This window comes from Pseudorca crassidens, chromosome 4 (genome assembly GCF_039906515.1).
Source record: "Pseudorca crassidens isolate mPseCra1 chromosome 4, mPseCra1.hap1, whole genome shotgun sequence".
Taxonomy (NCBI): Eukaryota; Metazoa; Chordata; class Mammalia; order Artiodactyla; family Delphinidae; genus Pseudorca; species Pseudorca crassidens.
The window spans coordinates 131,716,320-131,732,370 of NC_090299.1; the positions used below are offsets into that span (position 1 = coordinate 131,716,320).

The 16,051-nt window shown below is 39.9% G+C and overlaps 1 protein-coding gene and 1 long non-coding RNA gene across 3 annotated transcripts in view; one reads left to right on the top strand and one right to left on the bottom strand.

The window, feature by feature from the left end:
* USP38 (ubiquitin specific peptidase 38) overlaps positions 1–10,973 on the bottom strand; it is a 33,842-nt gene extending 22,869 nt beyond the window's left edge. The window contains exons 1-4 of the mRNA XM_067736776.1: positions 9,771–10,973; positions 8,108–8,243; positions 2,094–2,223; positions 236–337 (exon numbers count right to left, since the gene is read on the bottom strand). Coding sequence (XP_067592877.1) covers positions 236–337; positions 2,094–2,223; positions 8,108–8,243; positions 9,771–10,452 — 1,050 coding nt within the window. The 5' untranslated portion in view covers positions 10,453–10,973. The remainder of the gene's footprint in view (positions 1–235; positions 338–2,093; positions 2,224–8,107; positions 8,244–9,770) is intronic.
* Positions 10,974–11,096: 123 nt separating this feature from the next.
* The window catches only part of LOC137223260 (uncharacterized), a 55,108-nt gene continuing 50,153 nt past the window's right edge, over positions 11,097–16,051 (top strand). Inside the window, exon 1 of one of the 2 annotated variants that reach the window (XR_010942768.1) lies at positions 11,097–11,358. This is a non-coding gene — a long non-coding RNA (uncharacterized lncRNA). The remainder of the gene's footprint in view (positions 11,359–16,051) is intronic. The other variant, XR_010942769.1, reaches the window with a different exon arrangement.

The window sequence follows — 16,051 nt, forward strand, 5'->3', positions numbered from 1 at the left end:
TTGCTGGTTGTGATTGCAAGTGGAGCAATTTTGGTGAGACCCAAAACATTCTAAAAACATATTCTTTGGAAGGAAATCTCACAATCTCAATTTTAAAAGGAATCATAAAGCTACATGAAAATAGTTAGATTTAGGACCAACCTACAAGGTTTTCACAAATACAAATGTGACTCAATATTAAATTGAAATTTTAAAACAAGTCTTTTCAGTGTAGAAAGCTTGTGTCATAACTTACCAAATGGAACGCCTCTGGAGAATGCTGAAAACTAAGCAGCATGTGAGAAAGAACTGTGAGAGCACCGGGTCTCACAAGAGGAAACCAAAGCCGATTAAAAACCTGCAGAAAAGACAAGACATCCACTTTAAGAGTTGGTAGGGAAATAACTAATCCAATCAGTGATTATCTTCCTAGGGCCAAAAATTATTCGTGTAAATATCCCCTTTCCTGAGAAGTTCTGTCATAACATATGTTATTAAATTCTGGGAAAGGGAGAAAGTTGGGAAATAATATGACAGAGATCAAGAGAATAAAAGGACCTACCCAACTCTGAAAACTCCCTGATCAAATAAAAATCTGTCAAACCATGTTTACAAGGTGATATATCCCTGGTCCTTCATTCATTCAATACATTCAGCAAATACTTATTGACCACCTACTGCTGCTTGGCACTATTCTAAGTACTGGAGATACAATGGTAGATTAAAAAAAAAAGAAATCTCTGATCTTACAGGGCTTACTGTCTAGAGGGTGAGTAGAGACAATACAAAGTAACATGGGAGAGAAATGCTATGAAAGCAGGGTATGTTGAAGAGGGAGTGCTGAGTGGCAAAAAGATCTGCGATTTTATATACGGAATTTAAAAAATGCATCGTGATAAAGGTGATACCTGACTTAAAAAAACTGAAAGGAATGAGAGTAAGTCTGACAGATAACTTGGAGAAGAGCGTAGGAAGCAGAGCAAAGGCCCTGAGGCCTCCACCCTGGTGGACTAGAGATATAACAACTAGGGCAGTGTAAGTAAAGCACAGAGACTGAGGCAATAATAGTGGGAGACCGGATGAGAGAAGTAGCAGTGGGCCAGATCAGGTAGGACCTTGTGTGACACCTGAAGAGGACCAAGGGCAGGAGCTGCAAGGCTACTGCAATCAATATAGCAAGGGGTGGGCTTCCCTGGTGGCGCAGTGGTTGAGAGTCCACTTGCCGATGCAGGGGACGTGGGTTCGTGCCCCGGTCCGGGAAGATCCCACGTGCCGCGGAGCGGCTGGGCCCGTGAGTCATGGCCGCTGAGCCTGCGTGTCCGGAGCCTGTGCTCCGCAACGGGAGAGACCACAACAGTGAGAGGCCCGCGTACCGCAAAAAAAAAAAAAAAAAAAAAAATCTATCTATCTATATATATCAAGGGGTGGGAGGGAAAAATCAGGGGTTAGATTGTGGATAAGTTGAACTTGAGATCTAACTGTCTAAGTTGGGTAAGTGAATATGGAGTTCATGGGAGAATAATGGACTTGAAATATAAACCTGGCAGTCATTAACTTAGAGACATTATTTAAAGCCATGGGTCACTATAAGTATGGACTGAGAAGAAAGTGAACCAGAGATGTGATTCTAAGGCACTCCAAAGTTAGAAAGATCCACTACAGGAGACTGAGAAGCCAGTGAACTAGGACAAAAGTCAGGAGAGTAAAATGTCCTGGAAACTAGCAGGAAAGTGTTTCAAGAGGGAGTGATCAACTATGTCAAATGACTAACAGGTCAACGAGAGAAGGCTTGAGAAATAACTCCTGAGTTAAGCAACACTGGAAAGCACTGGTGTCAAAGATAGCTTTGGCAGAATAATGGTGGTAAAAGTTTGATTAGCTGGGATTCAAGAGATAACGGGAGGAATGTGTTTTCATAATAAATATTTGAAAACAGCAAAATTATTTTAATTACCTAATCTTAAGTAGCATTTTAAATTTCTAAAGCCCATTCAAAAGAAAACCAAAAACAAGACCACATTCAAAATTAGACACTTTAAAGGGGACAACCCAAAGATAAAAAGACTTATTATATGGGTCCATATATTCCAATAGATTTATACACTCCCACTTACCAGTTCTATCTTCAGTAAAGTAACATCTATCAAAATAGTAAACTTCTGGACAGCTGCCAGTCCTTTCAGGAGTGCAATCACCCATGTGTCTACATGCTGAGCCAACGGCCAGGAGAGCCAGTCAATCATTCTGAAAATTGAAGGAAAACAAAACTATCAGCATTGAAAATATCTTTAACATTACTCATTGAGGAATAACAGGAGTTATACTAGATAATCACTCACTTTGTGACTCAAACTGAGCTTGCTTGTGAAAAGTACTATTCAAGATGTAGAAATGACTATAATGGGTGCTAGAACTCAAGGAGTTTCCAATCTTGTAAGCTGACAGTTTCTTATATAACATATTTGCATAAAAATAATTTCTGATAAACAAGCATTTTGCATAAATGCAAAGTTTTAAACATGCTATATAGTGAGTGGTATCAATAATTTATTAGGCAAATTTACTCTAAGAAGAACAGTTAAAATATGGCTATCTGGGACTTTCCTGGTGGTACAGTGGTTAAGAATCCATCTTTCAATGCAGGGGACACTGGTTCAATCCCTGGTTAGGGAACTAAGATCCCACATGCCACGGGGCAACTAAGCCCGAGTGCTGCAACTACTGAGCCCACACGCCACAGCTACTGAGCCTGCACCACAACTAGAGAGAAGCCCGTGCACTGCAATGAAGAGCCCACGTGCCGCAACTAAGACCAGATGCAGCCAATAAATAAATAAATAAATATTAAAAAAACAAAAATATGGCTATCTGAACTGAGACATATGGATACGAACCAAAATTTCTACTTTCTGGTGATTACAGTCTAAATATGAAATGCAGTGTTAAAAAAGACTATATTTTGAATTGTGAAACAGGTCTCTTCATCCCTTTCAAAATCTTACCATACAAAGACAACAAATAGATAAATTTCAAATAGATAAAAAGGGCACCAAATGTGTAAATACCGAAGTGGCCTCATTTTGTAATAATGAGTGTTTTTCTTTTTGAGTACCAATCCCGTTTAATGGAAATAAAGATAAAGTAATATGGGGTATGATGGAGACTATCCTTAATGTTACACATCAACCACAATGAAAAAGACTGCTATGACTCTTTTGGAAAGCAACTGGGCCAAATGTTCATATTATTTGATCCAGTAATCCAATTGGGAGGACTATATAATAAAAAAAATAGTAAAACAAACCAGGATTTTAAAGTCAGAATGATATAGTTTAAAAATCTCAATTCACCATTTATTAGCTGGGGAACCCTAAATACTTATGTAAGTTATTTAACTTCTTTGTGTCTCAGTTCCTTATCTGTAGATTACGGATAAATTTTACAGGACCGATGTGAAGGTTAAATGAGTTAATACACTGGAAATACTGTGAATGTCTTTCTTCCAAATATTTACACAGGTGGCAATAAATAAATACTTTGATTGTACAAAATGTAAAATATAAATACTAAGTACATAAACACGTGACCAAAAGAGCAACTAACATGTCAAAAGGACTGACTTTCATATGATATGTTATAAACTATCTATCAATACATTAACATTGGAGTGTTATCTTTATTAAGGTTTTTGCTCTTAAGATTAAAATGTTTCATCAGACATTAAGAGTGGCTCCAAAGTTCAAACTCATTTTACTACGAGTTATTTGTATGTTCCCTCTGCTCCCTGCACACATTTTATCTCCCTTCTTGTTTTTCTGGCCAACAATGATGGTTGTAAGTCATTAAAGTAGTCCCTAACAGCTGTTCCACGTCTCTCAACTATTGTTAGCCTGGTTTTCACAAGTCTGTGGCCACTCTAAGTACATGAAGTAGAAAGTAGAGATACTTGCATTTGTGTACAAAGAGTATATTCACTGCAGCACTGCTTATGATACAGAAAAAATGCAAATTATCTAAATGTCCATCATAAGGAAATGGCTAAATATACTATGGTATTGATACTATGAAACATTATGTTGAGTTTTAAAAGATGAGATAGATCAATATGAATCTACCAACAGGGATCTAACACAGAAAGATCTGAGATATTGTTGAATTAAAAAAGAAAAAAATGCCAGTAAATCTTTTTTTTTTTTTTGCGGTACGCGGGCCTCTCACTGCTGTGGCCTCTCTCGTTGCGGAGCACAGGCTCCGGACGCACAGGCCCAGTGGCCATGGCTCATGGGCCCAGCCGCTCCGCGGCATGTGGGGTCCTCCTGGACCGGGGCACGAACGCGTGTCCCCTGCATCGGCAGGCGGACTCTCAACCACTGCGCCACCAGGGAAGCCCGGTAAATCTTTTTAAAACTGTTTTTTGTTTGTTTAAAAGAAAACATATGAGTACATATTGTATATATATTTTTTAGCGTAAATACGTGCACAAAAAAACATGTGGTTTAGATAAGGAATATATGTGCGCACATCTCTTTGGCTGTATGTACTCTTCCCCATGGGGAGCAAAGTCCCAGAGTAGAACCAGGTTGGGCTCCCTAGCACACAGGGCCCAAGGCCAGAACTCCCTTTAGCTCAGGTCTAAGGGGGGTACTAGTAAAGAGTGAGGGGGCAGAGTAGAAAATTCCACTTGGCCATGGCTTTTCATTATCTCTAATCACCCAATCAGCCTTTTCCTCCATCCTCTCCATTTCTAGCTTCCCATCTCATAAGCCTCTAGTCTTTATCTTATCCCATGTGTACCCAATCTCCTAACCACCCTAAAGATACTTCAAGTCAGAAGTAACACAAATTAGAAGCCACTCATTCAAAAAATATTTGAGTATCTATTATATAATAGGCACTGTGTTAAGTGCTAAGAATATAATAGTAAAATATGGTTTCTGCCCTCAAACTGATAAGGAAAGTTAGGAAATTCTCAACAGTCACACAATAAGTACTAGTACTGGTATCTGAACTAAGCTCTGCTGGCGTATAATGCAACACCTTTGGCTACACTTTAATTATATTCTAGTCTTGCTTCAATTTGATTGGACTTACGTATGCTCAAATCCTCTCAGACAAAGGCACTATAGAATCAGTTATTTTTATGGTTAACTACAGTAATCTTATCCACCATGTATTGGTTACACTTTGAATTTTAAGGACACTTAACTCCGATAGGCTGATTTAATTTCTTACTATTTAAAGAACCGTTAGCTGTAGTTGTAATAAATCTTGTTTCCTCTGTTAGATTGTGGGCTTAAGAACAGCGATCTTGTTGTTTTGTTTTTTAATCTTTAATCTTTGATCTGCATTAAAATGGAGCTCAAATTTGTTGAACAAATGAAACCATTTCTCTCTATAGCCAAAAAAAGTACATGCAACTTGAAAATCTTAAAATTGGCAATATTATGAAAGGCCACAAAATAGATTTAATCTTAATTTGTAGAGAATAAAGCCAATTTTCACTTTATTGTAGGTAGCAGCTTAAGGGCTAGATCCAGCCTTCAGTTTTATTTGTTCCAATGTTTTAAATATTAGAAAACTCCACATAAAAACTGGATTTCAGTCTCCTTTTGAAAAATCAGATTAGCAACACTGAACTCAAATTTCCCTGTGATAACAAGACAACTGGAGTTGAGGATCAGCTTTCTCTTTCAGAAAATGCTTGCATACCCCATTCCCTATTACTTCAGTTACCCCGGCCTATTTCATACTTTAATGTTACTATCTGGTTCTTGTACAATACCTGCATTTGCATTTCTTTGGATTACAGAAAATGACAGTAAAGCATGACAAGTGCTATGTGTGGGGAAGCATAGAGTATGGGGGAGTAGAAGGTGGGAGTGTGATAAAAGTAAACATTACTATTCTTTTCAATTACATTTGCAATACAAGAATAATTACTCCAGGTATATTATAAGTTAAATAGGATCATGTCAGATAAATTGGAAATGCAATGGAAACTGGATCACAACTTTCCATAGAAACATAGGTAAAAATTAATTTACAAATATATCTTAAAAATAAATTTGTAAATTGGACACTATGGTTGTTTTGAAGAGGTTAAAAAATTAAGACTAAGAGTGCCATATAGAACATTATAAATCAACTATAAGAAAAAAAGAGAGAGAAAAAAAAGACTAAATGCTAGAGGGCGAGAATTGTACACATGTAGCTTTCTGAGAACCCAAAATAAATACTTAAGTTTACAGGTTACTTTATGACTGTAATTTACAACAGGTGCACAGAAACCACTGTTCTAAATCCTTACATTTTAGGGAACTTCCCTGGTGGTCCAGTGGTAAAGAACCTGCCTTACAATGCAGGGGCGCAGGTTCCTGTCTTCTTCTTGAACTAAGATCCCACATGCTGCAGGGAAACTAAGCCCACACATCACAACTACTGAGCTCATGCGCCTCAACTAGAGAGCCCATGTGCCACAACTAGAGAGCCCATGTGACACAACTACAGAGCCCACGTGCCACAACTAGAGAAGAGGAACCCCACACACCACAACTAGAGAGAAGCCCACGTACCACAACTAGAGAGAAGCCCACGCACCACAACTAAGACCTGACACAGCCAAAAATAAATAAATAAATCCTTACATTTTATTTAAATGTGCTATGCATACACACATACATGTGCACACAGGAAATAAATAGAAAAAAATTATAAAACAAAACCAGACAGATATGAAACAAGAACAGGAAGACAGGAAAAGCTCAATTAGAAAAATATAGTCATTGAAATAAAGACACTCAACAACTGGAATAATCTCTATAAATGGGTACCTTTGAAGGAAAAACTAGTAAATTATAAGACAGTATTGATGCTCTTCCCCTTAGATCACCACAAGGTCTGCACCCTCATTTCCTTCATATCTTTATTTCATGGTCACCTTCTCAGTGAGGCCTTCCTCATCTATCATATTTAAAATTGCAAACCATTCCCCATGCTTTCTTGCTTTCCTATCTACTTTTTTCCAAAAACGCTCATCACTATCCAACATACAAAATTATTTTACTTACCATACTTAATGAAATCTAAAACAAAATCAGTTTTAGGATGTAAAACTTAGTTTATGTACCACTACGGCAAGAAAAGTCCTGTAATCTAAACTAGAACACCAATGACTGTACCTTTCCACATTTTAGCATCTCTGAGATCAGGATGTATCTCTTCAAATATGTTACTGATATTGCCTGCCTGCCTCTCCAGCTAGAAGCCCATTAGGATATTTCTACCCATTTGTTCAATGAGGTTTTTAAACACTGCTTGGCACTCATAGTAAGTGCCCAATAAATGTGATTTTAATAGTTGAAAGAATGACTGATTGAATTAATAAAAGCACAAGAGTTCTGAGAAGCAAAAATAACATTAAGTTTACACCTAGAAATATAAGAATAAAACTGCAAAACATCAAGGATAAAGAGAAAAGCATAAACATTACCAGAAGACCCTAACTACTCACAAAGGAACGATAATCAAATTGACTGCAGACTCCACATCAGCAACAATAGATGCCAGAAGACAATGTATTATTAGTATTATTTTCAAAATGCTAAGAGAAAATAACTATCAAATTAGAATTCTGTATCTTGCCAAATCATCTACTTGGGAATAAGCAAGAAAAAAACCCCATTTCAAACAAAGGCTAAGAAAGTATTACCCAGAGGTCCTGGTTGAAAGAGAAAGTAAAAGTATGTACTAAGTAAAAGTATATACTTAGCCAGAAAAAAAAAGATCCCAGAGGGAGGAAATAGGTTGCAGGCAACAATACTGAGCAAAGAAATTAGTAAAATGTATTGATAATCCAACCAACTCCTGGCTGAACAGTAAGTGTATATGTGTGCTATATTTTTGGAATTTAAAAAAGCTGAATAGAAAACAGATATGTGAGTTACTGGATGCCTGTCAAGCCTATAGTAAGGTAAACAATTCATTTCAATTAATTTGGAGTCTTTATATATTTGATTCCACAATATCAGTTTTAAACATTTTCCTAAGTTTTTCATTACCCACAAAATACAGGAAAATATCTCCTCCTCCCAAATCTACAATTACTATCTATGGTGTTATGAAGAAGTACCTGCAAAGAGCTTGGGTCATACTTGCATCTTTTACATTTGGATCTGTAGTAAGGCTCCTGATGAGAACTGTTATCATCTGAAGAGGAATGTGCTGCACAAGGCTTGCCAATGCCACAGAAGGTTCAAACGATGCATCTATTTTTTAATTGAAAAGAAAAAGGAACATGGCAAGAAGGTTCAAGGGAAGTATTCAGAGAGAACAACAATTTACCACCCCTCCACCAAGCAGTTGTTACACTCCATCTCATGGGTAGACTCTAACATACAAGGAATGTTAAACTGCAGAAACGAGAGATTAAGAGTAGTAGTTCGACAGTACTGCAACATAAAAACTATTCTTCACTATGGCCATATTTAGTCCGTAATTACTTTATTTTCTTGCATTCTTTAATATTGTTATTGTCTTGTTAAAATATTCATTTGTAAAGCAGTAGTCAGAAAAGACATGCAAGGTATCATAATTCCCATTTTAGATCCTCCAAAGTAACTTACCCCTATTAATTATAGTAGTCATCACATTGTTCTAAGGAAAATTTTTAAAATCACTTAAAGAAGTAGAAACTAAGATAAATTTGGGGGGGACTTTGCTTAAACTACATGAAAATTAAGCAAATCCAAGATGAGCAGCTTTACTACTACAGTTGAAAAAGTTCTGGGGAAATCGAACTGTTATAGCAACACAGGCAATACATGAAAAATTACAATTAAAAAATAAACCAAAACTCAGATAATGCAAATATATAGTTGGTAATTCTTTCATAAATGTACTTAATTCATCAGGAAAGCATGGAGCCTGTTAAAACTCTACTCTTATTTCTTATTCTCAACATAAAAGGAGGATACCTCCTTCACAAGATCAATTTCGAACAGCCAGAGAACGATTGTACCAAGCAGAGAGGGAGTGAACACAGTTTTGGATCTATTGTTTCACAACTTACAGAGCTGGAAGCTCCATGTCCGAACAAGGAATGCAAACATACAGGTAAAATTCCCGAGTGAGAAAGCATTTTCCTGCTAAGTATCACCTGATCCCTCCCGGATTTCTAAGGACACGATCCGTGGGCTATTGACACCTGGAGCGCAAAAACACCTATTTAAGTCTTCATACTCTTTCCCTTCACTCGTCCACCTGTATCTACTCTCACAAACTACTGCAAACATAAAATGTCAATATTCAACAACGACACAGTTAACTAGGATAATCTAATAATAAATGGCACACAGTCCATGAATTAAAAAATGGAAAAATTCAGAAACTAAGGAAAAACTCATGACGGCAAGATGACAGAATCACAGTACAATAATGATACAGTAAACATTATTATGCGGCCATTAGTCACTAATGAATAGAAGCTTTTACATAGTAGCTGTCATCTTCAAAGCATTCCATAACTTGAGCAGAAGCTGGGTAGTTAAGCAACTTGTTTGCTGCCAAAGGTCTTAGACCTCGACGTTCTCAGCCTCTAAACTGGAAACACTGCCCGTTTTTTAATGTCCAAAGTGACAGCCTGAATAGGGCAGTGGATAAGAATTTGGATGAAGGTGTTAAGATGTCCTCTCCCATTAACATGTTTTCAGAGCAGGGAAACAAACACGGTGTGTACGTAAGAGACACACACTAAATTTCCAAGAGAGATTTTCTCGGAATGTAATGACCCTTACCTGTGGAAGAAATGCTTGCAAAAACTTCTTGCAGGGAAGGCAGCAAGGTGGAGGGCTCGGCCTTCCAGATGTTCTGGAGCAAGTTACTCACTTTTGTCACCTGTGAGACATATTCCCGCAGCTCTTTCTCCTGGGTGGACACGCACTGGAAGTGGCCTATCGTTCGAACCAGCTGTTGGCAGAAGGTGATGGACAATTTCCCCTTGGGGATGCACTGCACGAAGTCGGTCAGGAGGTCGCTCAGTCGGGCGCAAAGCTGCGGCTCCGGCCTCTCACACACCATCCGCAGCACCTCCACCTGCAGCAGGCTGAAGAGGTCCAGCACCGACGGGCAGCTCATGATCAGCTTCAAGCCGTTGTGAATGTAGTCCAGGATGGCTACGTCCTTCCTGTCCAGAGAGTGGTAGCCCTGTTGGAGGAGGCCCAGCACGAACGTCTTATTGAAGAAGGACTCGAACTCTGGCCGGTGGTAGCGCGCGTAGGCCTCCAGCACTTGATGGCCCACCTGCCGCTGAAAGGGGTCCTGGCCCTCCAGGATGAGCCGCGTCGTCAGGTCAAACATGGCCTCGCATTGCGCCTCGTCCAGCCAATGCTCCGCCGACTCCACCACCTTCCGCACGATCACCCGCTTGAGGGGCAGCGGGTGCGAAGAACTCACCAGGCCCTCCAGGATCTTGTCCATTGTCGCCACGCTTCAAGGCCCGGCCCAGTGAGGAAGGAGCGGGCGGCCACGGCCCCAGGGTGGGCCAGGAGAGCCCCGGGGCGGAGGTGAACTTGGAGCGCAGCAGCAGCAGCGGGACCGACCACCGCCACCGCTGCCTCAGTAGCCACATTTATCGGGCAGGGGGGCCCATCCAAGCCCGGGCGGGAGTTGGCAAGCCTGGGGCGCGTAAGAACCGGCACCGCCCGCGATGGGCCTAAGAAGCCAGAGGCCCGCACTCCGCCGCCGCCCCGGGCCCGCGGGGCCTCAGCATCAGCTCTGAGGGGGCCAGCGGGGTCCCCTGGCGGCTACGGGTGCTCAGGGGCCGGGGCTGCGAGCCAGTGGATGAGGAAGCACGCCTCCGCGTTCTGCGGCAGTTGTGGGCGTCCGGGCTCCGGCAGGTCGTGGGATGAAAACCGCCCCGGGTTGAGTCAGGAGCCGCTGTCACGGACGGTGCCGGATCAGCCGGGGAGAAGAGGGGGTGGACACCCTTGACCCGGATTCAGAAGGTCCGGCAAACAGGAAGTGGAGGACGTTGGAACCTCCGGAAAGGCCCGCCCCTCCGCCCCTCCGCCCCGCCCCACTCCTTTCCTCCCTCCCCTCTCACCGTCCTCCGCCCACAATCGCCTCCTACCTCATGGGCCGCGCTGGTACCCCCTCGCTGACCCGCAGCTCAGCTGCTGCGCTGGCGCGGCTGCCTCTGGCTGAGTGGGGGGGCTACTGTAGTGTCACTGGGGATCGTGTGTAAGTCACAGGAGGCTTCCCGGGAGAAGCGGCCGGGAGCGGACGCGTTGGAGGTGACTACGACTCTACGAGTTCCACCTTCCTATCTCTATCCGTTCTGTCCGAGTCAGGTTACTTGTGAAAGGCCGAGAAAGTTTTATTTAGGTAAAATCTTGTGAATGGGAAAGTTTTGGAAACACGAGTAGAAGAGCATTTGGGGAGAAAGTAAGGAAAAGAACTCAAAATCCGGATTGAAGGGAAATCGTTTGAGGTCGTGGCTCATTCATCAAGAAATGAGCTAGGGTTCCTAAATGAGATTGCCTTTCTCTTGCGTGTGGTTATTAAAGTAAGGGCTGTACTGGTGGCCGTATGCGTTTAGAGACGATCCGTTATCTTTAGCAAATATCTTTTTCATGAGCTTTTGTGGCATGTCGAAAATTTATGTTGTCCGAAAAATGGGGGGAGAGTAAGGAAAATGACAGGTGAGAAAGAATGAAAGAGTACTTTGAAAATAAAAAAGGTGAAATTTTCACAGTATTTACGTGTAGGCTGACACTGAAGATGGTTTACAATAAAGAAGAATAGATGGAGTCATCACGCTTGTACTCTTTCAAGTTAAATTCCAAGGATTCACCATAAGAATTTAGGCTTTAATTGGAGACCTTTAAATTGGAAAATATTGCCTAATTATAGCTCCGTTAAGACTTGACTAATATGATTGTGAAATTAGACGTTAACGGCCTGTAATACAGACGAAACTTTAAAACGGTTTAGTTGAAATGTCCAGTAGAAAAAGGAACAAAATTGTAAGTTGTTTACCTTGCTTTATAGTGTTTTGGTTTTTACCAATTTACAAAATGATTACACCAATATATTTAACACATCAGTAAGGATAATCGTGAAAAGAATGGCTGTCTAGACAAGGTAGGAGCTGGGTAGAGGAAACTTGAGACCGAGTTAGTTTGCAGGAAGAGATTGAAGATAAAAGAGATATGAAGTAATTGATGGATCTAAGACAGTCATGCTAGAACACAGGAATAGCTTTGGAACTTTTCCTTTTCCAATAGATGGAAGTAAAACTACAGAGAAAAGTTTGCCTTTACTGGGAATGGTGCCACGTTGGAAGACAAAAATAAGGTAGAAAGTAAAGCATTAAGAGGACTGAGTGGTAGGATTGTGGATTTGCTGATATCCTGTAACTTAAATGCTGAGATGTAAAATTAACAATACTTAATAACTATCTGTTACATCCTATGTTATGTGACAAGGGAATAACAGAGGAAAGAAAACAATATTTGTTATATTTGTTATATATATTAATATATAGTCTAAGCAAATATTTTTGTTATATATACTAAGCAAATATATTACACATTCACAACAAAAAAAGGAGGAAATACTTATAAGTCTGTAAATGGTCTTGTTATAGTTGGTATTTATAACAGCCTTTTCCCACTACTATTTCGTATTTCCTTTGCCTTCAGCAAGTACCTCAGCTGGTTGTAGTTCTTTGCTTGGTGGGGTGACCCAAACCTTCATTCCTGAACAATCTGGGCCATTACTAGTCCTACCTGGATTGGATTGTTGTAGATTTCCATTGATTTTAATCACAGAGCATAGTAATACTAAGAGATGCCCTAAGGGATCTCTTGTATTCCAGACAATGCATTCCTTACCTCCATTGTATTAATAGTAGAGTTGCTGTCCAATTTCCTCTTGATAGTGAGGATTAATCACCCCAGACAGCACACTAATTCCCTTCTTTGCATGTTTTTTTAAAAAATAGATCTTTATTGGAGTATAATTGCTTCACAATACTGTGTTAGTTTCTGTTGCACAGCAAAGCAAATCAGCCATATGCATACACATGTCCCCATATCCCCTCCCTCTTGAGCCTCCCTCCCATCCTCCCTATCCCACCCCTCTAAGTCATCGCAAAGCACCAAGCCGATTTCCCTGTGCTATGCTGCTGCTTCTCATTCTGTAGTGTATATATGTTGATGCTACTCTCACTTTGCCCCAGCTTCACCCTCCCACCCCATGTCCTCAAGTTCATTTTCTATGTTTACCTCTTTATTCCTGCCCTACAACTAGGTTCATCAGTACCGTTTTTTTTTTTTTTTTTTAGATTCCATATATATATGTGTTAGCATACAGTATTTTTCTCTTTTTGACTTACTTCATTCTGTATGACAGACTCTAGGTCCATTCAACTCACTACAAATAACTCAATTTCGTTTCTCTTTATGGCTGAGTAATATTCCATTGTATATATGTGCCACATCTTTATCCATTCATCTGTTGATGGACATTTAGGTTGGTTCCATGTCCTGGCTATTGTAAATAGTGCTGCAGTGAACATTGTGGTACATGTCACTTTTTGAATTATGGTTTTCTCAGGGTATATGCCCAGGAGTGAACTATGGTAGTTCTATTTTTAGTTTTTTAAGGAACCTCCATACTGTTCTCCATAGTAGCTGTATCAATTTACATTCCCACCAGCAGTGCAAGAGGGTTCCCTTTTCTCCACACCCTCTCCAGCTATTGTTTGTAGATTTTTTGATGATAGCCATTCTGTTGGGCCTGAGGTGATACCTCATTGTAGTTTTGATTTGCATTTCTCTAATGATTAGTGATATTGAGCATCTTTTCATGTGCCTCTTGACCATCTGTATGTCTTCCTTGGTGAAATGTCTATTTAGGTCTTCCACCCTTTTTTTTTTTTTTAACATCTTTATTGCGGTATAATTGCTTTACAATGGTGTGTTAGTTTCTGCTTTATAACAAAGTGAATCAGTTATACATATACATATGTTCCCATATCTCTTCCCTCTTGAGTCTCCCTCCCTCCCACTCTCCCTATCCCACCCCTCCAGGCGGTCACAAAGCACCGAGCCAATATCCCTGTGCCATGCGGCTGCTTCCCACTAGCTATCTACCTTACGTTTGTTAGTGTATATATGTCCATGCCTCTCTCTCGCCCTGTCACAGCTCACCCTTCCCCCTCCCCATATCCTCAAGTCCGTTCTCCAGTAGGTCTGTGTCTTTATTCCTGTCTTACTCCTAGGTTCTTCATGACATTTTTTTTTCTTAAATTCCATATATATGTGTTAGCATACGGTATTTGTCTTTTTCTTTCTGACTTACTTCACTCTGTGTGACAGACTCTAGGTCTATCCACCTCATTACAAATAGCTCAATTTCGTTTCTTTTTATGGCTGAGTAATATTCCATTGTATATATGTGCCACGTCTTTTTATCCATTCATCCGATGATGGGCACTTAGGTTGTTTCCATCTCTGGGCTATTGTAAATAGAGCTGCAATGAACATTTTGGTACATGACTCTTTTTGAATTTTGGTTTTCTCAGGGTATATGCCCAGTAGTGGGATTGCTGGGTCATATGGTAGTTCTATTTGTAGTTTTTTAAGGAACCTCCATACTGTTCTCCATAGTGGCTGAACCAATTCACATTGCCACCAGCAGTGCAAGAGTGTTCCCTTTTCTCCACACCCTCTCCAGCATTTATTGTTTCTAGATTTTTTGATGATGGCCATTCTGACTGGTGTGAGATGATATCTCATTGTAGTTTTGATTTGCATTTCTCTAATGATTAATGATGTTGAGCATTCTTTCATGTGTTTGTTGGCAGTCTGTATATCTTCTTTGGAGAAATGTCTATTTAGGTCTTCTGCCCATTTTGGGATTGGGTTGTTTGTTTTTTGTTATTGAGCTGCATGAGCTGCTTGTAAATTTTGGAGATTAATCCTTTGTCAGCTGGTTCATTTGCAAATATTTTCTCCCATTCTGAGGGTTGTCTTTTGGTGTTGTTTATGGTTTCCTTTGCTGTGCAAAAGCTTTGAAGTTTCATTAGGTCCCATTTGTTTATTTTTGTTTTTATTTCCATTTCTCTAGGAGGTGGGTCAGAAAGGATCTTGCTGTGATTTATGTCATAGAGTGTTCTGCCTGTGTTTTCCTCTAAGAGTTTGATAGTTTCTGGCCTTACATTTAGGTCTTTAATCCATTTTGAGCTTATTTTTGTGTATGGCGTTAGGGAGTGATCTAATCTCATACTTTTACATGTACCTGTCCAGTTTTCCCTGCACCACTTATTGAAGAGGCTGTTCTTTCTCCACTGTACATTCCTGCCACCTTTATCAAAGATAAGGTGTCCATATGTGTGCTTCCACCCATTTTTTAACTGGATTGTTTGTTTTTTGATATTGAGCTCCATGAGCTGTTTGTATATTTTGGAGATTAATCCTTTGTCTGTTGTTTCATTTGCAAATATTTTTCCCATTCTGAGGGTTGTCTTTTTGTCTTATTTATGGTTTCCTTTGTTGTGCAAAAGCTTTTAAGTTTCATTAGGTCCCATTTGTTTAGTTTTATTTCTATTTCCATTACTCTAGGAGGTGGGTCAAAAAAGATCTTGCTGTGGTTTATGTCAAAGAGTGTTTGTCCTATGTTTTCCTCTAAGAGTTTAATAGTGTCTGGTCTTACATTTAAGTCTTTAATGATTTGGAGTTTATTTTTGTGTATGGTGTTAGGTAGTGTCCTAATTTCATTCTGTTACATGTAGCGGTCCAGTTTTCCCAGCACCACTTGTTGAAGAGGCTGTCTTTTCTCCATTGTATGTTCTTGCCTCCTTTGTCATAAATTAAGTGCCCATATGTATGTGGGTTTATCTCTGGGCATTCTGTCTTGTACCATTGATCTATATTTTTGGTTTTGTTTCAGTACCATACTGTCTTGATTACTGTAGCTTTGTGGTATAGTTTGAAGTCAGGGAGCCTGATTCCTCCAACTCTGTTTTTCTTTTTGAAGATTGCTTTGGCTCTTCGGGGTCTTTTGTGTTTCC